This window comes from Zingiber officinale, chromosome 2A, assembly GCF_018446385.1.
Source record: "Zingiber officinale cultivar Zhangliang chromosome 2A, Zo_v1.1, whole genome shotgun sequence".
Taxonomy (NCBI): Eukaryota; Viridiplantae; Streptophyta; class Magnoliopsida; order Zingiberales; family Zingiberaceae; genus Zingiber; species Zingiber officinale.
In genome coordinates, this window is record NC_055988.1 from 54405569 (window position 1) to 54429382 (window position 23814).

At 35.0% G+C, this 23814-nt stretch overlaps 1 protein-coding gene and 1 non-coding gene across 2 annotated transcripts in view; both read right to left on the reverse strand.

Annotated features, from left to right (window-relative positions):
- Positions 1-16674, reverse strand: part of LOC122041125 (alpha-L-fucosidase 2-like) — a 29451-nt gene extending 12777 nt beyond the window's left edge. Inside the window, exons 1-4 of the mRNA XM_042600725.1 lie at positions 16386-16674; positions 16157-16302; positions 15123-15994; positions 2324-2456 (exon numbers count right to left, since the gene is read on the reverse strand). Coding sequence (XP_042456659.1) covers positions 2324-2456; positions 15123-15994; positions 16157-16302; positions 16386-16620 — 1386 coding nt within the window. The 5' untranslated portion in view covers positions 16621-16674. The remainder of the gene's footprint in view (positions 1-2323; positions 2457-15122; positions 15995-16156; positions 16303-16385) is intronic.
- Positions 16675-23316: 6642 nt separating this feature from the next.
- On the reverse strand, positions 23317-23422 carry LOC122044596. Its single transcript, XR_006129628.1, has one exon. It is a non-coding gene; the product is annotated as a small nucleolar RNA R71 (small nucleolar RNA).
- Between the last annotated feature and the right edge of the window lie 392 nt (positions 23423-23814).

A 23814-nucleotide genomic window follows, 5' to 3' on the forward strand; every position in this document is an offset into this window, starting at 1 on the left:
ATTGCAAACATGCTTCCTGCTATGTCAAACCTTGAACTTCATCATTCCAGGATCATACTACACCCTAAATAGGTTCACAATTCCTGAAAATTTATTTGAAACCAGGATCTATACATTTTACTGAAATCAAGGTCAAAATGACTCGTGCTGAAGTTTCGTACTAGATTGGAACGATATGGTTTCGGTATCGTATCGTGCCAATGTGATTTCAATAATTTTTAAATATATAAACTAAAAAAAAATCTAAATATTAAAGAAAAATTAAAATATGTATTAAATTAATATTATAGTTTTATTAGGGTTTAATTAAAATTATTTAAATTATCCCAACTATAGTTAAGAGTTGATTGAAATTGTTAACAGAAGTTTTTTAATTAAAAGCTAACTCCGTGTTCCGCACCGCTAGCGAATGCGAGCCATGCACGTAGCATCTATGGTAGTCGCAAGGCCCGAGCGAGTCCTCCATGTTGGTCGCGAGGCCTCCGCGGTGGCCATGAGGCCATCACGATGCCTCCGCAGCGGTCGCAAGGCCATTACGAGGCCTCCGCGGCGGCCGATCATGAGGCCATCATGAGGCCTCCGCAGCGGCCATGAGGCCATCGCGATACCTCCGCAGCAGCCGCAAGGTCATTACGAGGCCTCCGCGGCGACCGATCATGAGGCCATCGTGAGGCCTCCACAGCGACCGATGCGAAGCCTTTGCAGCGGCAACAAGGCCATCGCGAGGTCTCCATGCTACTGCGAGCCTTCACCACGAGGCCATTGCGGTAGCCACGAGGCCTCGCATGGCCTCCGCAACGGTCGTAAGGCCTCTGCAGCGGCTGCAAGGCCATCACGAGGCACGCATGATGCCTCTGAGGTACCTCGGATGTGCCAGTTGGTAGGCAAAACGGGATACTTTGCCCATACCAGGTGACACGACACGATATTTTAAACCTTGAGCACAATGAAGTTGTATTTTATTAATGTTACACAACAACTAAGTCATCATTTGTCAGTGTTAGAGAGCTTGTTGCTAGGGTGTCAATTTGGGCGGGTTGGATGGGTTCAGTATGGGTTGAAGATTGGTTACCAAAAAAGATCCCAACTCGAACCCGACTCGAATCCGAACTCAACCTGAAAACTCTAAATTCGAACCCGAACCCGAATAATCTGAATAACCCGTCTCACTATTTCATCATTGTTATACTGCATTCCATTATTTATGTAGATAAAACATCTTAATTTTCATAATAAAATTTAATTTAACCCCAAAAAAATCCTAAATCCTAAATTTAGGTCAACCCGACCCGAAACTAAACCAACCCCAAAACCCCCAACCCGAACCCGACCCCAACCCGATTTTTTTTTTTTATCAACTCAGGTCAGGTTGGCAAGTTGGTTCATTTTTGATACCCCTACTTGTTGCCCAACATGGATTTTTTCAGCTCAATGACTCTGCTTTGAAATACTTAATGAAGACTACCTACTCACAAATTCACCAAGAACAAAGCTTCTGCTCCAACTCTAACCCAATTTATAATTAGTGTAAAAGAGAGATCGAAAATCTGCTCCCGCATGCACAAGGACCTGTTAATTTACTCTATTTTTTTTAACAGAAAACTTTAGTACTTATAAGGTGGCATTGGATCTGAAAAGTTCTAATATATACTGCCAAGGTAGCTCAGCTAGGAAAAGAAATCAATATTTATCTACAAAACCATCACTAACAGGAGGGATAGTAGTAAAAGTGTCAAGTAATCTTGGTTTAACTTTGCCCCAATCAAAGAAGTGCTTTGTAACAGTTAATCAATGTTTAACTACAAGATTGTCACTGAAAGGAGGGATAGTAATAAAGGTGATATGTAATCTTGGTTTAACTTTGCTCCAATCAAAGAAGTGCTTTGTAGTTAAATAAATGTAAAGTCTTCCTATTATTTTCAGAAAATATTATACTAGAAGAGAGCCGACCCCACCTAGTGGGAAAAGGCTTGGTTGTTGTTGTATTATACTAGAAGAGATGTTTCAGAAAAAATTAAATCAATGTTTCAGGAAAAAAAACTATACTGGAAGATATTAATAATAACAATTTGTGTTTAAGGAACTAGAATAATAAAATTAAGTAAAAGCCTTGTCTATTCATCCTGAATAATTCAAGAAAACTGCAAACTCAGCCTACAAAGAAATATAGAAAAGCAAGATCCAATTTTGAGAGAGCATCTAACTGCACATCAGTTAAAATGTCAGAAAATCATTCCTGTACAACCTGATACCTTAAGAATATCTTCCAAATACTCATGCAGCAAGAAAACATAATTTCATCTGACTTATAAACATAACTTACTTTTGCTGTTTTACTCCCATTAACTGCAAGGGAAGCAATAAAATCAAACAGTGGTTCTTGGCACTCGCTAAGGTTGCAAGGAAGAGATGGCCAATAGTTCATTTGCAGATTGATGTTCAAATGAGGAGCTGAACTGGTAACACATTAAAATTAACAATAAGGCATTTGACCGCTCATGAAGGGAAGAAAGTAAATAGAAAAGAAAAACATATCTCTGAAACTACTACTGCATAAGCTAAGTATGTTCCATAATTTCTTGAAACCAGCAATGTGGCCTGCATAGCTATTCGGCTAAGACGAAAAAGGGTAGAAGATATATTATAATGTTCAATTATTTTAGTCCGACAATGATAGTTTAATTTTATTATTACCTTTAAATAGTGGGATATCATCTACTCTACAAATAGGTGTAAAGTAGGTAAAGTAATGGGCGGAATGGGTAGAAGAGAATATTAATATATTATATAATATTGGAACTTGGCAACTTGGTGTGCACATGTGACAATGAAATAACAACAACCACCAATAACAACCAAGCCTTATCCTACTAGGTAGGGTCGATTATATATATCCTTTTACGTCATTGAGCTCTATATCCTACTATATCATCATCTAATAAATTTTATCTTATTTTATTGTTGCTAATCAAGTTTTTTTTTTATCTTCCTCTTGCTCGTTTAATATGCATGTTTATCATAGTTTCACATCACCTAACTAGAGTATTTATTGATCGTCTAAGTACATGCTCGTACCATCTTAAACGTATCTCTCAGAATTTTTCTTCAATGGATACCGACTTTCTCTCTAATGGTCGCATTTCTTATTCTTTCCATCCTCAAATGTCCACACATTCACTTAACATTCTCATCTCTACAACTCGCATTTTCTGCTCATGTGCTCGAGCCATAGCTCAACATTCAGCTCCATACAACATAGCAAGTCTAACTGAGATTTTGTAAAACTTTCCTTTAAGTTTTAGAGGTACTTCATGATCACATAAAACACCCAACGCTCTCCTCCATTTCAACTATCTTACTTATATTCTATGTAAGACATCTCTCTCAATCCCTCCATCGTTTTACAAAAATGATCCTAAATATTTAAACCTCTCAGTTCTGGTCAACTCATCATCTCTTATCTTAACAATTATTTCATTATGTCTAATATTGTTAAACTTAAATTCTATATATTCTATATTTATTCTACTAAGTTTAAAATATTTCCCTTCTAGTGTTTCTCGCCAAGATTCTAGTTTAGCATTTACTCTCACATGTTTCATCTACCAAAATATATCATCTGCAAACAACATACACCACGACATTCTGCCTTGAATGTGCGTAGTGAGTTCATCCATAATTAGTGTAAAAAGATAGGAACTTAGAATTTATCCTTGATGTAACTCTATCTTTATTGGAAATGCTTCCATTACTCCACCTGAAGTCTTTACTCAGATTGTTATATCCTCGTACATATCCTTAATTAGTTCAATATATGTTACGCTAACATTTTTTTTTTCTAGAATTCTCCGTATAATTTCTCTTGGGACTCTATCATAAGTTTTTTCTAAGTCAATAAATACCATGTGTAGATCTTATTTTTGCTCCTGATATATTTTAATTAGTTGTCTAAGAAGATATATAGCTTCTCGACCTTTTTAGGCATGAATCCAAATTGATTTTTGATCACCATGGTCTCCTTAATCTTTTTTCTATTACTTTTTCCCAAAGTTCCATGGTATGACTCATTAGTTTAATACCCCTATAGTTTGCATAATTTTGTGCATCTCCCTTATTCTTATATAAGGGAACTAAAGTACTTATCCTCTATTGATCAGGTATTTTTTTCGTCTTCAATATCATGTTAAATAATTATATAAGTCATTTAATACTTTGTTTCCGTATACACTTCCATACCTCTATCAGAATATCATTTGATCCAACGGCTTTTTGATTGTACATCCCATTTAAAGCTTGTTCTACTTCTGAAATTTGAATTCTACGATAAAAATTTAAATTTCTATACTCATTTAACCTACTTAAATTACCTAAATTAAATTAGTCACCTAAACCTTCATTAAAATATTGATGAAAATACCTCTTCCACCGCTCTTTTATTTCTCTATCATTTACTAGTACCCTATTATATTCATCTTGAATACATTTTATTTGAATAAAATCTCTTGTCTTTAGTTATTCTATAAATGTCTCTTACCCCTTCTTTTATATCTAATTTTTGATATAATCGTTCAAAAATTTCATTTTTTACTTCATTCACTACTTTTTTAGCTTCCTTCTTGGCTATTGTATATTTTTTTAAGTTTTCCTCGTTCTTACAGATATATAATTTCTTATAAGTTATTCATTTTTCTTTCATTTTCTCTTGTACTTTCTCATTCCACTACCAAGATTCCTTAGTGGTGCATGTCTATTTGACTCACCGAGTACATTCTTAATTACTATTTTCAACTTTGATATTATTTTATCTCATATTGTATTAGAGTCACCATATATTTCACCTAATGCTTGTACTTCTACCTTCTCCTTAAATATATTTTGCTTCCTATCCTTTAACTTTCACCACTTAATTCTAGGAATCGTATTTATTTTATTTCTATTGATACTGTGTTTGAGACATATATCCAGCACTACTAACCTATGTTGGATAGTTAAGCTTTCTCTAGCGATAATCTTGTAATTTTTATAAATCTTTTTATTCTTTTTCCTAACCATAAGAAAATCAATTTATGATTTATTATTTCCACTTTTAAACGTGACTAAGTGTTCTGCTCTTTTCTTAAAAAATATATTAGATAATATAAAGTCATATGCTATCGCAAAATCTAATATAGTTTTCTTTCTTCATTTCTCGTTTCAAACCTAAAACCCCATGTACCCTCTCATATTCCTCAATTTTTACTCCAACATGTTCATTTAGATCACCTCCTATTAAAATCATTTCATTTGACGAAATGTTTTGTAATACTTCATCTAAGTCATCCCAAAACCTTGATTTGGTAGCTTCATCTAATCCTACTTGTGGTGGGTGCATATATGCTAATTATGTTCATAGTTTTTTTCGTCATTATTATCTTAAGGGTTATAATTCTATCCCATTTTCTAACTAATCCTATAACTTCATCCTTTAACGAACTATCTATAATAATGTCAACTTCATTTCTTATTTTACATTTTCCTATGTATCATAACTTAAAACCCGAGTTTTCTATCACCTTTGCCTTCTCGCTTACCCATTTTGTCTCTTGTACACACAAAATACTAATTCTTCTCTTAATCATCGTATCTGCTACTTCCATTTACCAGTGAAGATTCCTATATTCTATGTTCCAAATCTTAGACTATTAGTTTTTCTATCATATTTATTTTTATCCAACCTATGGTGTGAGAACTCTTACCTATTTAACACTCCACCCAAGTTCTCATGGAGATGTAGCGGCCCTTATTGATACGTTACAGTCGAATCCTGCAACACGAACTCTTGCATATTTAGCACTATATCCAAGTTCTGGAGATGTAGTGGTCCTTGTTGAGACGTTACAGTCGGACCCTACAACATGTTCCTTCTGGGAACAACCTAGCATTAGCACAATAGATTAATGCATCCATTCATTGAACATTTTTCATAGTTTTAACATTGACCGGTAACTTAACGTAACCGAAGTATTATATCCTTTGGATTGCATCCTTTAGGAAATGAACACACAAATCCAAGGCCTGGATCGATTTTGATGAGATAATTTTTTTAATAAACGAATGCATCATTATCTAAAAATAATTGACAAATTATTTAGACAATCTCATCTCCTCTAATACCATTCCCACAATAATAACTTCAAAGAAAGTGAATAACACACCTCAAAGCCAAAATTGATAACAATTTTAATGTGATAATTGGGAACGGAGGAGAAGACTATTGCTGCTTTCATGATGATAAACCATGACTTGGTGAAACTGGAAACCTGAAGGCACCAATTTCAACTGTTAGAAGAATAATATTTTATTCCTTCTCACCTTGCTAAGTATCGCCTATGTCCTTGATCCTAAATTGCTAGAAATTCTGACAGACAAAATCGAGGAAGCAAGTTTGAACATGATGAATTATTATGTCGAGGGTATCATATTAACACTTTATCAGATCAGTTATATGGCTTATTTACTTCCCTCAAATCTCCCAAAATATGGAAGTCATTGGAGGCAAGTACAACACTAAGAAGCAAGGGGCAGATACGTTTTTAATTATGATATATTTCGAGCTTGTTAAGGTTGATAATGCTTCTATTATGAATCAAGCTTAAAGATCGCAATATCCATGTTCTTGAATCCTTACATCCTTACAAGTGGGTGTTGTTATTGGTAAATTAGCTTCCACTTGGAGATACCACAGGAGAAAACTACCTCACACCATCGAAAATTTTAGCTTGGAGCAAATCCAGAAGCATTCACAAATTGAAGAAAATTTATGACCAAGATAATCATCTTCCTGGTTTCCAAGTGAGTTATGGTAGAGAAATGAAGCTTGTGGGAAACAAAAGGAAATTTTCAGACGTTTGCAATGAGAACTGGAGCTTGATGAGACATCAGAATAATCCTAACAGAGTAAAGAACTTGTCTTGTTATTACTGTGGTAAGAAAGGACATCTTAAATAAGAGTGCAGTTTTCAAAAAAAGCAAAGAAAAGAAGCTGAAATCACAAATATTCTGGAACAAAAAATTTAAGAACTTAGTGCTATGGTTTCTTTCATGCATGTGAGAATGATTATTGAACTGCACTTGGCAACAAGAAGTAAATTTGTTAATTTGTGGTATGATTCAAGATAGTTCATGTACGCAATGATAAATCTCAATTTAAGCCTTATGTAGATACTCAAAATGGAGAACAAGTGCTGATGGGAAACCATAATGGTTCTTGGAAGAGGCTCTATTAAACTTCATTTTACTTTATAAAGATTTTAGCTCTAATTAATTTCCTCCACTTACCAAATGTAAGAAAGAAGCTTGTATCTGTTTATTTGCTTTTTAAGGGAGGTTTCAAGGTTGTATCAAAGTCTGATAAACTGATCCTTTTCAAATCTGAAACTTTGTAGGAAAAGGATACTGACGAGGATTTTTAAGCTTAGCATTATTAATAATTTCAACAATTCTGCTTATATTTTTGACACTCTTCATGAACATCAAATGGATGTAAAATTTATAATTTTAATGATGATGTCAATGAAGAAGTGTATATGAAACAATATGAAGGGTTACTCTACCTAGGAATGAAACCATAGTTTGCAATCTCCTGTTAAGTCATTACATGGCTTAAAAATACATCAAAATAATGACACAAAAATGTAAGTAATCTTGTCTAATGGTTTTAATGCAGAGAAATGCATATATTCCAAATTCACCCATGAGCAAGATGTAATTATATGTAATATGTTGATAATAAACTCATATTTGATACAAATATGAAAGGTATAAATGAGACAAAGATGTACCTTTTTGCAAGTTTCAAAATAAAAAGACTTACAAAAAGTTGATACAATATTAGGTAAAGAAGTTAGAAAACATATAAGGACTATGCATTGTGCCAAACTCACTATATTGATAAGATGTTTCTAAAGTTAAATTTAAGTATAAAAGAAGTACACACCAATAGATATGTCATAAAAGTTTCAAGAACTGTTGCCCAAATAGAGTATTCTAGCGCAATAGATACTTTGATGAATGCTATGCATTGCTCTAGGCTTGATATTTCTTTTGCAATTTGTAAACTTTCTAGTTATACAAATAACCCTAGAATATTAGAAAGAAATAACTTTTTTTTTGCAATCTTAAGAGAACCAGAGACTTAGACTTAATTTATAATGATTTTCAGGTTAGACATTTATTCTTGGATGAGGTGCTATCCTATGAGCTTCAAATAAGCAAACATGCATTACACTATCTACAATAGAGTCAGAATTTATTGCATTTGCTGCAGCAGGAAGGGAAGCAGAGTGACTGATATTAAGTTGTGGCTACAACTGATGACAAATGTCTATTTACATCGTGATAGTGAAGCTACGGTCTCTAGAACATTTAGAAAGGTATATGATTGAAAATCTAGATATATAAGCTTAAGGCATGAATGTTTTTGACAATTATGTGAGATCCTTTAATAATTAGTTGATCCATTAGCTAAAGGATTCACTAGAGAAAAGATAAAAGCATCATCAGTTGGAATGGACTAAGATCCTCTAAAACAATCACCACTAATTGGAACCCAACCTTTATTTAGTGAAATCGCTAAGTAAAGGATTAATGGGTAATGTCATTCTATTGATAAGTGATTAGTGTGATGTTTCATCTCACAAACTTTAAGGATGAGTGTCAAACTCTCAATTATTCGAAATGCATGGAACTTAACCTATTTGTGAGTATGACGAGTAATGTCACTCCTAATAAAGGTTCAGAATACGTTTGTAAATATCCATGAATCCAAGATGTAGCACACGATCCTTAATAGCGCAAACATATTTGGTGAATTTCTCAAATGATTTGAATAGATCTTTTAATGAAATATTTCCAATTTAATGTTATGAACTCAAGGTTTCAAGTTTCAAACTACCAAGTATTTCATTAGACTTGTGAACTTTAGAATAATATTAGTAGGTTTAAATTGAAAGAGTTAGTTTCTGTCATGATTTGAAATTTCATACAATGTCAATTGAAATGTATCATTCCCATAAATTGCCGAAACTTGATACCACTTGGCGGATATAATGTCTCCTGTGTCATTATGAGTATCATGTTATGCTGACACTCAATACTCCTTAGTATACTAAATTCAAGTCAAGATGAATTGAAATAATGTTATTTTTTTATATCTCGAGTTCATACAAGATGATGTCAAAATTACACAAACTGTAACATTCTAGATGAAACATAAAGTCTGAGCTTAAGTATACGCATATATTATTTTCTTCTTCATCTCCTTCTTATTCCAACTCTAATTCGCCAATAGTCTCATTACAATCATAGGCTAACAACTAAAAAATTTAAACCTTAGTTTTCCCTCCCTTGTGATTAAACTTAATGATGAGTTTTGATATCTAACAAACGTGTTAAGTAAGCATTTATATTTGATGAGTTAACAACACAAACCTACCAATGTCGATCCCAAGTCCGGATGAAAAAGGATGAGGGTTGCACATTAGTTTGTCTGCCAGCATGTACGTTTAGGCAAATGTTCAATAAATAGATTTATCAAACTATTGTGCTAATGCTAAGATATTCTCTGGAAGAAACGCGTTACAAGGTCCTACTATAATGTCTCAACAAGATTATTACATCTCTATTAGAACCTAGATATAGTGTTAAATATCCAAGAGTTCTCACACCATAGGTTGAGTAAAAATAAATATTATAGAAAAACTAATTGTCTAAGACTTGGTTCATGAAATCTAGGAATGCTCACTCGTAAAGAAACGGAAGTAGTAGATACGATGATTAGGAAAAAAATTAATATTTTACGTGTACAAGAGAGAAAATAGGTAGGAAAGAAGGCAAAGACGATGGAGAAGTACACAAGGAGGAGTAAAATAAGAAATGAAGTGTGTATTATTGTCAATAGTTCACTAAAAGATGAAATAGTATGAGTGGTTAGAAAGGAGAATAAAATTATAGCTCTCAAGATAGTGGTGACAAAAGAAACCATTAATGTAATTAGCATATATGCACCTCAAGTATGATTAGATGAACATACCAAATCTATATTTTGGATGAGGTATTCTACCAACCGAGCGCCAACCGAGATGATTTTAAGAGGAGATATAAATGAACATGTAGAAGTGAAAAATAAGGAATGTGATAAGGTACATGGGGCTTATTGATTTGGAATAAAAAATAAAGAAAGGAAAACTATATTGGATTTTGTGATAGCATATGACCTTATACTAGCTAATACATTTTTTAAGAAAAGAGAAGAACACTTATTCACTTTTAAACGTGAGAATAATACATCGCAAATTGACTTTCTTAAAGTTAGGAAGAAGATAAAAAATGTGTAAAGATTGAAATGTCATACCTAAAGAAAATTTAACTACCCAACATAGGTTAGTAGTATTGGATATACACCTTAAGTATAATATCAATACAAGGGAAAAATGCATAACTTCTAGAATTAAGTGGTGGATGCTAAAGGATAGGAAACAAAATATATTTAAGAAGCGGGTAGGAGTACAAGTATTAGGAGAAATATACAACAACTCAAATACGACATGAGACAAGATGTATCAAAGTTGAAAATAGTAGCTAAAAGTGTACTTAGCAAGTCAAAAGGGCACACCACCAAGTAAAGAGTCTTGGTAGTGGAATGAGAAAGTAGAAGAGAAAGTGAAGGAAAAACGAACACCTATAAGGTATTATATACTTGTAAAAGCGAGAACACTTAAAAATATATATAGTAGCTAAGAATGAAACTTTTAAACGCTTATATTGAAAATTGGATACAAAAGAAAGGAAAGAGACATTTACAAAATAGCTAAAACGAGAGAGAGGAAGACAAGAAATCTTATCCAAATAAGATGTATTAAATATGAATGCAATAGGATACTAGCAAATGAAGAGAAAATAAAAAAGCAATAGAAGACCTATTTTTATCAAATTTTAATGGAGATTTAGGTGATCAAGTTAACTTAAGTAATTTAAATAGGTCAAATGAGTATATAAATTAAAGTTTTTATCAAATAATTAAGTAGAACAAGCTTTATTAAACCCTAAACCCTAAAATTAAAAAACAAATTGGATGCAAAATGGAAAAGTAGATATTTTAATAAAGGTATGGAAGTGCCTAAGGATTTAGGGAGGCATGTGTTAGCCTACCCGAGCTTTAGCATGAGGGGCCCATTTTAGGATTTAGGGAAGAAGCTCATATATTTAGAAATTTCTCCATACATTTAACCATTTTAGCCCATTGTTCACCCGATCAGTTCTAAATCCCTAAATTAAATTCCATGATCAGCTCAGGATCTTTTTTTATTTAAATACAACTCTTATCATCTACCGATTAGCCCAGATAGATTATAATTTCGGGCTCCGCTATTGCTAGGAAAACAAGTTATTAAATAATGACTTGCAAAGTTATTCAACATGATGCTGAAAACTAAAAAAATGTCTAATTTGTAGTAGAGGATAAGTATTTTAGTTCCCTTATATAGACGTACAAAATTGTACAAACTATAGGGAATCATACCATGAAATTTTGGGAAAGGTAATAAAAAAAGACTAAGAAAGAAGAACACGGTGTCAATTTGGATTTATATTTGGAAGGTCGACAATAGAGTTAAATATCTTCTCAAAAAAACTAATTGAAAAATATCTAGAACAGAAACAAGACTTACATATGGTATTTGTCGATCTTAAAAAAGATTATGTTAGCATAACATATATTGAACTAATTAAGGAGGTGTATGAGGATGTAATGACAAGAGTGAAGACTTCAAGCGGATTAACCGAAATATTTCCCATAAAGATAGAGTTACATCAAAAATCAACTCTAAATCTCTATCTTTTTATACTAATCACGAACGAATTCATTGGGCACATCCAAGATACGATACCGCACATGTTTGCAAATGATATTGTTTTGGTAGATGATGCGCGTGAAGGAGTAAATGTTAAACTCGAATCTTGACGGGAAATACTAGAAGTGAAAGGTTTTAGGCTCAATAGAGTAAAGACAGAATATATGAAATTTAAATTTAGTAATATTAGATGTAATGAGATAATTGTTAAGATAAAAAATGACTCGATAAAAAGTTTTAAGTATTTAGGATCATTTTTGCAAAAGAATAAAGGGATTGAGAGAGATACATTACATAAAATACAAGTAGGATAATTGAAATAGAGGAAAGCATCAGGTGCTCTTTGTGATCATAAAATACCTCTAAGACTTCAAAGAAAGTTTTACAAAACGATAGTTAGACCTACTATGTTATATGAAGTTGAATGTTGGGCTATGACTCGAGCATATGAGCAGAAGATGAGAGTTGAAAAAATGAAAATGTTAAGGTGGATGTGTAGACATAAAGGAGGGACAAGATAAGAAATGAAAATATTAGAAAGAAAATCGGAGTTGCACCCATTGAGGGAAAACAGACAAATTTAAGATGGTATGAACATATACTTAGACGACCAATAAATGCTCTAATTAGGCGATGTGAAACTATGACAAATGTGCAAAGAAAATGAAGAAGAGGAAGACTAAAAAAGACTTGCTTAGCAATAATAAAATAAGATAAAATTTATTTAAATATAAATGATGATATAGTAGGGGATATAGTCCAATGGTGTTGAAGGATCAATATAGTCGACCTCACCTAGTGGGATAATACTTAATTGTTGTTGTTATTTGAGTTAATGACACAGGTCAAGCTTAGCTGATGATCTTATGGGATTGAGCATGAAGCTATAAAAAGTTTCTATGGTTCCATCAAGTTTAAAGATGGACCAGAGTAGCTTGTAATAGATGTTTTTATTGTATCTAGCTATGATAATTACCTAAAGAGATCTTTATGAAGTCATGTCGCACTTGACATCAAGCCCTAAACCTAAACTTTTAAACTTACGTATCGAGGACTACTTATAGTCAATGTAGGGAGTTATACATCAATATCTAAGGCTTAATCAAAAGTGATATCAAGCTAAAATAACAAAAAATTTAGGATCTCTAAGAATGTCCAAAAAATCGTTTCAAGATTTAAGGTTGATCTTCGAGTTTTGGAAGATCAATGAAAACCTAAGACAAACTTGGTATTTCACCTTAAAAGGTGTGTCAACCAAGTTTCAAGTTGGCTGATATATGCCAAAAGAGAAGGAAAAAAGTGTACCAACCTTGAAACATAGTCAACACAGATTACTAGAGTGGCATATTTTTTTGAATGTTGGACTTTCCAATGACTATTTTTACACAAACTACGTCCACAACACAAGTGCTATGAATAACTTGTGAAACTATGAAGGGTTTCGCTCATCATGTCACCTGCTCTCAAAATTCATTCACGTCCATTGAGTAAATGACACCTTCTTGTATATTAAAGGCTTTGATCCCACTTCAAGTTCTCTTCAATAACTCCACCTCACCTACTATAATCTTAGCATTTCTTTAAGGTGAGATAGAGGTGTTAATTTCTCTCTTGTTATTTCAAATCTTTTTAAACGATAGTTTCATTCTTTAGAGGATTCTAGAGACATTCTCATTCTTGATTTATTCAATCCATTATAAGAGCACCTTTGCTCAAACATTGTTTTAATGAATTTCTTTTGGTGTGCCACACCAAATGCGACAAAGGCTATAAAGTAGAAGCAATCTATAAATTACATTAATTCAATTGATAGCATTGAGTTTCATTTTTTTATTTATATTTTGTAGCATATTTTACCCATCTTTATTGAGTGAACATGCACAAATTGAATCTAAGAATTGTTTAAGATTGTGTTAGAGAAATTATCATTGTTTATTCTCCCTTCTAGCCATGCCGCTATGATCCAACAAATTCCTATTGTATCAAAGTCTGTGTCAAATTTTGGCATTATAATCTAGTAGGGGGATTGTAAAATATAGATTTCAATGTCCAATTATTTTAGTCCCGCATTAGAGATTTGAGGTTGTAATTTTATTATTACTTTTAAGTAATAGGAGTCATCTACTTTACAAATAGATAAAGTAATAGATGAAAGAGGCATAGGGTTATATTATATTATATTATATTATTTTATTTTATATTATATTATATTATATCATTGGCACTTTAAGGAGAGCCCTAGCGCAATGGTAAATTTGTTGCAGTGTGACCTTGTGGTCACGAGTTCGAGTTACGGAAATAGTCTCTTGCAATGCAAGATAAGGTTCGTACAATAGACCTAATGTGAGTGAAAGTTTCGTGTACCGGGTTGCCCTTATTATATTATTGGCACTTGGCAATTTGGTAATGACTATCAGATGCACGATCACATCTTTTGGGTAATGGGCACAATTAAATAATCTAGATCTATCCGGATAAGTCAACTTTTCGAAAAACTAGTGCATCAATATATGTAAATAATTGACTGATTGTTTAGATAATCTCATCTCCTCTAATAGAATTTCCTTCTTGAATTCAACACTCAATCCTTTAGAAATCCAATGGGTAAACCTTGCTACAGGTTAATGAACAGCATGCCTCAGAGCCAAATTCCCAGAGAAAAAAGGGTGGCTGATATAAATGTAAGCAAATCACCAATTTCTATTTGACTTATAAAGCCTTCATGTGCTCCTAAAGCCATGAATGAACTAGAATGAAATAAATTTGTTCTGTCCATAATCGAATGAAACTTGAAGTTTAGGAGTAAACAATCACAAACATAATATCATCTCCTTTTACATATACTAATAGCATAATATCAAATCAAAAGCTAAAAAATTAAACGATGATGTTCTCTTGTATATTTTTTAACTTTAACATGTCTCCCTGACAAATATAACATTATATACTAATCCACCTTGTCTACTTCAACTCATTAAAAATTGATTCTTGCCACATAGAGAAAATACAGAAGTTAAAAAAAAAAATAATATATGGAGCCAAACATCAATTGAAGTGGTTTCAATGTCAAATTATATATTCTGTAAAATAAATATTTTATTAATAAATAACAGCTAATGACACAAAGCTCAATATCTACAAGCATATCTAATAAACTTGAATAATGAACTTCAGGTGATAACTAAAAATTTAAGATATATCATGTAAAAGAATTAAGGTGAAAGAAAAGATTACTCCCAAGCTGGCTCAAGGTCCTTGTTCCATATTCCTTGCAAATTTGCAATCTGAGTTCCAGACCTTGAACAAGAGATAAGCAGATAACGACCATAATTGAATAGAAGTTGAACCAAAGAAGGATCTTCATCATTTTTAAAAGATTTCACTCTTTCAGCTGTTGAAATCACCGATGAAACCAAGTTTGAAGATCTTTCCAGTTGTTCTTTGTTCACATCAGAGTCCCTTATATGCCCTTTTGACAACTGCAATGCAACGCGATTGAAAAGACTTTGATAATCATCCAAATGAGAGGCATATAGCTGAGAGTAAGACATGTTCCTAATTGAATTTATTGTGCTTAAGGCAGTAGATGTAGGATCTTTTCTTGAATCTGAAGGCTTAGTAAATGGCCCTTCAAATGAGGAAGCAGCTGCAAGAAGCAAAACAACCCAATCTGCACCTTCAATTTTCAATTTCCTATCACCAATAGCACCTATCTTACAACTATCACCACCCAACTGCAGATCCAGAACTGCTGAGAACTTAATTCCACTCAGATTCTCTGAGGTGCATTCTTTAGGTGCAATTCTTTTCCCAGAACAACTACCTTCCATGATTAGCACATTTGTCCCACTTATACGTGAAAGATGATGCAATTTGCTGTCCAGATAAACTGTGAAAAAAATTGAACCTGCTTTATTTGCCGAGAATTTTGCAACGACTACTTGATGTGGATTGGAAGCAAAATGCTCCCTCGTAAACTCCACATCCTCTATGGCATATTTGACATTGACTGTTGCAGACTTCAAATCAATATCTCTGTAATATGCAGTATAAGCAGTATCGGTATCTCCAAACTCTAGATTTATGTCACCGAGAGGCTGGTAGACCTGCACTTGAAACGAAAGTTTCAGCAATGAATGTCGGGAAAAAGAGTAATTCCATCACTTTTCTTTCTCATTTAGCAAATTTGTGCAATGCTGATCCAAAATTGATAATGAGACACAATAGTCGGTAAAAACAGACAAGAACAGAGTGAGAGGGTTTTGTACATCAGAGGGAAGACCAGACAAGCCCAAGGCAGCTGTCGAGGCTGCGGTGTAGTCTCCATTGTCGACCAGCGTTCTGACGTTGGAAAGAACAGCAGGCGCATTAGGGTTTGAGTAATTGCCAGGCACCCCCGTCCACAGCGTATCATCTGAGCGACAAGGGGCGATACATCTTTAGTGGTTTAATGAGCTTCGTAGTCAAGGAAGTGAGCAAAAACGTAGCGTATGTTACGGTTGAGTTGGATGGTCTCGGTCGCGACGCCTCCCCAAACCATGGCGCCGAGTCGGCCGTTCCCGAGAGGCGCGGCGTCGGTCCAGTGTGGGGCAGGCGCTGCGAAGACCACCTTGAGCGCGCGGTCGTCCTCGTTCTCTAGCCCGACGGCGGCGGTGGCGGCGCTCCACCATGCCGCTGCCTCCTGCTCGGCCGGCCGGCGCACCCACACCCATTCGCCGTCGTCTGCATCCATCACAAACAATCACGTGAAGTTTCGCAGCGAGAAGGGAGAAGTTACAAAAGAAACAAACACGCAGAGGGAGGTGCAGCGTGCAACTGTTAAAAGCAAACAGCCATGTGAGTCGACCACGAAGGGAAGTCATGACTTTACTGTGTAGGTCACCACCAAACTGCCTGCCGTAAAGTTGTCCTTATGGGCTTAACTGAATTGATAAATGATAAATTATCTTAAAATTGTTCCTATGAATTTAGCTGAATTGATAAATGATAAATTAATTCAACAGTTTATTAAATTAAATAAATAAATATAAATATATATATAGTTTTTATTCATGAACAATGAATAATTTTCATGAATCATATTCATTAATAAAACTCTTATCATATACTAAATAAATAATAAAATATATAAATAAATTTAAATTGTCATACTCAATAATCAATCAAACAACTAAAAGTTTCAAACAATTAAATATGCTTGAATTGAGAGTTTGATAATTAACTAAGCTTAAATTGAGAGCTTGATAACATCTAAATGAACCAAACTCAAGTCAAGCTTCAAACAAACTTATGATCATAAAAATAAATCAAGCCAAGCTTGAACAATACTTTCAAAAGCTTGGTTCATTTTAAGCTCGTCATAGTTACTTAATCAAACAAGCTTGAACACCTCAAAGCTCGGCTCGTTTACAATCCTATTCTTGATGCATTGATTTCGCTGGCAGGTTGCTCTTGTCCTTTTGGATGTGGCCTGCATTACTCGTTTCATGTAGCCGTCACCCGTTGGGTATACACGTGGCACGGTGCATATTTCTATGGTGCACGATAATGAAGCATCGTGTTACCATGCTACATCTCGTCTGCCCGTCGAGGGTACGTAGGGAGCAGTGCACATTCCTATAGAGCGGGGTAGTAACATGCCAACGGTGGAACCTAGAATGATAGTCCTGGTTAAAAATGTTCTCTCAATGGTCCAATCTGAAGAGTCCAGATCTCTGGTCAAGAAAAAATGAATCAAGAGATAAATCACTTATAATTGTGATCGAATAGTAGTCGTAATCTTGTCACAATTGATTATGATCTCTTCCTGGGTTCACCGTCCCTCAGGTTATAGTTTGAGTTGGGACGGATGACCGAAGGCCGCCCCTTGCTCAGTGTTAGGTTGCTTGGCCAATTACCCACCGCCAACGGCCTCTGGGCAGCCTCTGGCCAACTTCTGGCTATCCGTCTGAACTCAAACTATAATCTAGGAGACGGTGAATCCAGGAAGGGATCGCAATTAATTGTAGTCGAATTATAGTCATGATCTTATCACAATTACAAATTATCTATCTGCTAGTCTATTTTTTTTTATGGATAAGAGGATCTATCCTCTAGTCCGAAAACTAAAATTCAAAATGAACGCCATGAATAGTTACTATAGTTGGGATAAGCTAATGTCCGACTCCATCATTAGTGGTAACGAGACATTTGTGTTGAGTCTCATCTTCTCGTTGGGCATACCATGATGAAATATTTGTGTCACATTCAGGTCGACTCAACAGTATAGGTAAAAAAAATATATTTAGATCTTTAATATTTTTAAGAATAATATTAATTTATAAAAATTATTTTTTAAGATATAAAAATACTAATTAAATTTTATATTAAATTTTGATAATAAATCATTTTCAATTGATAAAATTATAAATTATTTTATTTTTTCTTGAGATATTATTACTTTAATAATTTTAATTTTAAAAAACTATACTATAAGTATGGTATTCCATAAGTTAAAAAAACAATTATTTTTTATAAGCTTTAGTATGATTTTAATTCTGATTTATTATTTTTTTTCTAAAGTATTATGTTCTAACAAAAATTCAATTGATTTTTTATTTAAAATTTTAATTGATTTTTTTAGTTTGATTTTTAATATCAGTAAAAAAATTATATTTTTTTAATGGAATAAATTCTTCTATTTTTTTTTCATACTTTTCATATTTAGAATTAATTTGAGGGTTAAAAAATTAGTATAATGAATGAAGATTAGATCATTGAGTAAGGAAGAAAAAGGATGCGAGAACATCGATAAGAGAGGAAAATAGTATGAGATCATCGAAATTTACAAGGGCACACATTTTTTCTAAAAGATTGAAAAGGAAAAGTTGACTAAATTTTTTTAAATAAGATATACAATTAAAAATTTTTATAATAAATAAAATTAAAATAATCTAAAATTAAAAATAAATGTTTTTAAAATTAATTGAAAAATAAGAATGAACTTGGTAAAAAGTGACTACAAATACGAGAGGAAAAGAACACATACACAAAGGAAAAGTCGACTGGATTTTTTTAAACAAGATATACAATTAAAAATATATATATGATAAATAATTTTGAAATAATCTAAAATTAAAGAGGTATGTTTTTTAAAATAATTAAAAAATAAGAATCAATTTTTTAAAATATAATACAAATATGAGAGAAAAAAGACGATCTAAATAAGAATCAATTTATTAAAAAATAATACAAATATGAGAGAAAAAAAACACAAGATCGTCTATTGGTGAGAGAGTTTTTTTTTAATTTAATCTGAGATTTTTAATTACTTTCAATTATAAAAGTCTAGATGTATTCAATCCAGATGATTTCGTTGGAAATCGTGAAATTGAAAAGCTGAGAGGTGGCGGCTTCGCTAATCGGACGTGGACTTCGCTCCGTTCTGCAAAACAAACGACGTATGTGCCGAGCCAGAGAAAGGATCTCTGGCATTGACTCTCTGACGCTCAAATCAATCATTGGAAAATGTGGAGAAACAGAGCAACAGTAGCAATAGTGGAATTCAATAGTAATGTGTACCTCCGTCGGTGAAGGACCCTCCTTTATATAGAGCCCTGGTAGGCATTGCACACGTTTCTCGAGGTATGAGCACACTTTCCCATATATCCCATGAAAGGGCCTTGTCAGGAAAGTACCCCTGACGTCATACCTTAACAGGGCATACATATCTCTGATGCACAGTAGAAGTTTCGATCGTACGATCCGCCTATCGACTATACCTCGTGTCAGCGGTAGTATCTCCCAAAATGATGTCGAGAGATGTTACAGTGGTCCTGTTACTTGGCCGAGTGGGGTAGCCGCTCGGTCGGGACTCCACTGCCTCCTTGGCTAGGTCTCGTATGATGTCCTGCCACTCCGTATCGAGTGTCAGCTGTCGTGCGTATCATCCCGAGCCGGAATGGGGGGCCAGCTCGGATCCGTATCCTTCCGATCGGAGCCTGACCGCCCGACCGGCCATTACAATTGTCCTCTGTTCGGCCCTTTGACATCTGGGCGTTGACCGCCTTGACTTTGACCTCACTATGACAATTGACCTCATGCCAGATAGGCTTCCCTCCATCGCCGCATCACAAGCCCCCCCCCCCAAAATCTAGTCGAAGGAGGCTGCAAGTCCGACTGACTGGACCAGTAGTCTTTGATGACTCATACGCTTTTGCTGTTCGGCCTCTCAAGGCCCGACTGGGTATATAAACGCCACTCGGCCTAATTCCTTCGGACCAACTGTGTTAAGGTCATTTGGCTATATGATAATTGCATTCTCGCGCCGCTCGGCTGATGAGCGGCCACACTTGGTGAAAAAATTCCTTTCCTATGCTCCTTGACTGAGCGCTCTAACATCATCCAAATTTCTCGAAGACCGTGTAAATCCCTGATCATTATGGCCGAGCACACGACCATGCTTTTTAATTAAGCCTCATTAATATCGTCCGGTGGATGACTGTTACGTGTCCCTCTTTTTGTCGCCGCACGTTCGATGTGACAGGCAGGTATCTATTAGCAACATGCAGGCGCCTTTTCGAATTCAATGGTTGGATTTTCTCCTAGGTTTTCACACCCTTGGATAGGATGGCTCAGGTCGATCAGCTGCGAGGTTTATAAACCTCGCGTGCGTCGCCATCTTCCTTTACACACCCTTGTCTTCGAGTTCTCCGGCTACGTTTCATTTCTTCTCTCTTCCCATAAGCTTCCTCCCCTTTTCAATCGACTCTTTTCGTTGCACCTCAATCTCCATGTTTTTCGATGGCAAGCTCCTCACTACCCCCGTTATCGTTCCTGGGCTCTGGTACACGTCCATCGAGTCCAAGTTCGATGGCAGCGATGCTGAGAGTTTGAGAGCCGCTTACAAAATTCCGTCTGACTATCAAATCAGTCTTCCTTCAGCTTTTGACCGCCTGAACGAATCACCGCCAGGTTTATTATTCTTATTTAGGGACCAGTTTATCGTCGGTCTGCGGTTCCCGACCTACCCTTTCTTTTCTGCCGTTTGTAAATATTTTTGCATTTTCTTCATCAATTAGTATCGAACTCCTTTTGGCTGTTGTGCGAGGTCGTCATTTTGTTCGCCTACAATATGATGTGTGTAGATTATATACACTTTTATGCATACTTTGACGTATATCTACTTGTATTTCATGAGCATAATCTATGTTTATTGCACCCTATTTCATTAAAATGTCATACTTCCATTATATTCTGTTCGAAGATCTGCTCTTTGCTTGTTTTGATTGATATAACGCTATTTAGAGCGAAAATGGAGCTAAATTGTACACAGGAGCAACTTCGGAAGAAAACCAGCTCAGGTCGTGTGACCCACACGGTCGTGTGGCCATTTCAGAGGCAAATTAAGCCATGACCGTGTGACTTACACGGTCGTGCCAACTATCCAAAGCCGGTGCATGCCCAGGCCGTGTGACCCACACGGCCGTGCTAATATTCTAGAGGAGAAGAAGGCCACGGCAGTGTGAATCCACACGACCGTGTAACCTTGACAGAGTAGAAGAAACACACGGCCGTGTGAGCCACATGGCCGTGTGAGCCACACGGCCGTGTGAGCCACACGACCGTGTAGGCCATCCAGTGCTGAAGCAGCACATGGCCGTGTGAATCTACACGGCCGTTTCACCTTGGCCGAGAGGGAAGTGCACGAGGCCGTGTGAAGGCCACACGATCATGTCACGGGCCGTGTGGTGCCCGTGCCTAGCCTATAAAAGGGGATTTCTTCCCCTTTTCTCGGCATCTTAGGTGATCTTTGGTTTGGGGCTCTTCCCCATTGCTTGGGGAAGGGTTCTCTCCCTTGGAGGAACCCTAGATCTTCCATCCTTCGTCGATCCATTCACCTCTGGAATAAGGATTGCATCCAAGAAAACTGGTGCTACATGGATAAGCTTTCTCTTCTCTTCTCCTTATATTTTGAGTTGTAGATTGCTTTACGTCTTGTTTCTTGGTTATATTCTCTTGCAATGGAGTAGATCTCTAGATCTAGAATGTAGGGAGTATTTGTGATGTGATGGATGATGTAAAACTATGTAGATTTGCCATGATTCTATTCAATGACTTGTTGATGCCTTATTCATGTTTGATGATGATGTGTGTGTGTGAATGCTTATATATATCTTTTGCATGTTTTATCAAATAGGTGTGTAGAATTGTTAATCCCGTAGGGGGGATATACTAGATCGTATGACTGAGGGACGTCGTGACAGGGCTGCCCCACTAACGGACGGCTAGGGTATCACTTTAAAAGGAGAAGCAAATCTCCACAAGGAAGTAGGGGATCAGGTGTAATCTCTATTTCTATTTCTATATTATTGTGTGTTAATATGTTTCTGTGTTGTATGACCGAGGGGTGTCGTGACAAGGCTGCCCCGCTAACGGACTTCATAGGAATCACTTCCATTTAGTAGCATAGGACATGGAGTAGGAGATCATGTCAGCTTATACACTGTAGGGGAGAGTCGGTAATAAATCTAACTTCCTACAAGAGCATAAACATAGAGGATAGAAACTAAACAATCTATGTAACATCGCCTAGCATTACAAGGAAATCGAAATCCTAGAATCTATCATCCTCCATTCACTACGCTCATTCTCTCTCTCTACTCTCTCTCTTTTCTCTTCTCTTTCTCTTTAGAGTTTGTTAACAACTTTAGATTGTATAGATAATTCGTCGTGCGAAGTTAACTAGTGTTTAATCAACAGTTTCTGTGCATTCGATATCTTTTTATTACTGACGATGTAGCCGTACATTTGTGGTCCGTAACAAGTTTTTGGTGTCGTTGCTTGGGACTGTTTTTGATTAACATTAGTTGATTAACATATTTGTTACTCTAGACATTTTTTTCTTTTTCTTTTTCTTTTTACATTTTCTTTCTTGTTTTCATTATGCACTTTCTTTCTTGTAATTTAAATTTTGCATTTTCTTTCTTGCTTTTTATATAGCATTTTAATTCTTGTCTTTAATTCTTCATTTTTGTTCTTTCTCATAATTTTTCTTAGATATCCATGAGCACTAACATGTCAAGCAGACCCTTAAGAAATTTTTCTGCACCCATTTCTGCAAGATTTTTATCTCCCATTGTGCAACCTCATATTGAAGCGGAAAGTTTTCAACTAGACCCAGAGTTAATTTTCATGATACAAGGTCATAAATTTGGAGGAGAAGTATCAGAAAGTTCTTATCTGCACCTTGAGATATTTCTAGAACTTTGTGATATGGCGAATTGTGAAGGAGTGTCAGCAGATGTAGTTCGATTGATGGTATTTCCTTTTAGTATCAAGGATAAAGCAAGGACTTGGTTATATTCCCTCCGTTCTCAAAGCATCACAAGTTAAAAACAATTGGAGAAGCAATTTCTGGATCATTTTTTCCCTCCAAATAGAACAATTTATATGAGGAATTTCATCACAAATTTTGCTCAGACATATGGAGAATCATTATTTGAAGCATGGAATATATTCAAGAGTCTACAAAGACAGTGCCCTCATCATGATTTTGAAAAGTGGCTGACCCTGCATATATTCTATAGGGGAATTTCTTTCTCAGATAAGTGTTTGTTAGATTTATCAGCTAGAGGTTCTTTTATGAACACAAGTGTAGATGAAGCATATACGTTAATTGATTAAGTGGCATTGAACCTCCATGAATGGTTGAACAAAAGTTGGATGGAATCTCCCTCAAAAATTCAAGAAGTGCAAGCCATAAATATAAGATAGTCTGTCAAACAAAATGCAGTTCAACCACCCAAGAATGTTGAAATTCACAAGTCATAGAATGAGGAGTTCAAACATTTGGGGGAAAAGATTAGTAGCATAGTTTTAAAATGGTTCAAAGAAGACTTTCCTCCTACAGAGACAAGATCTAGTGTAAATGATAATGATAATAAGT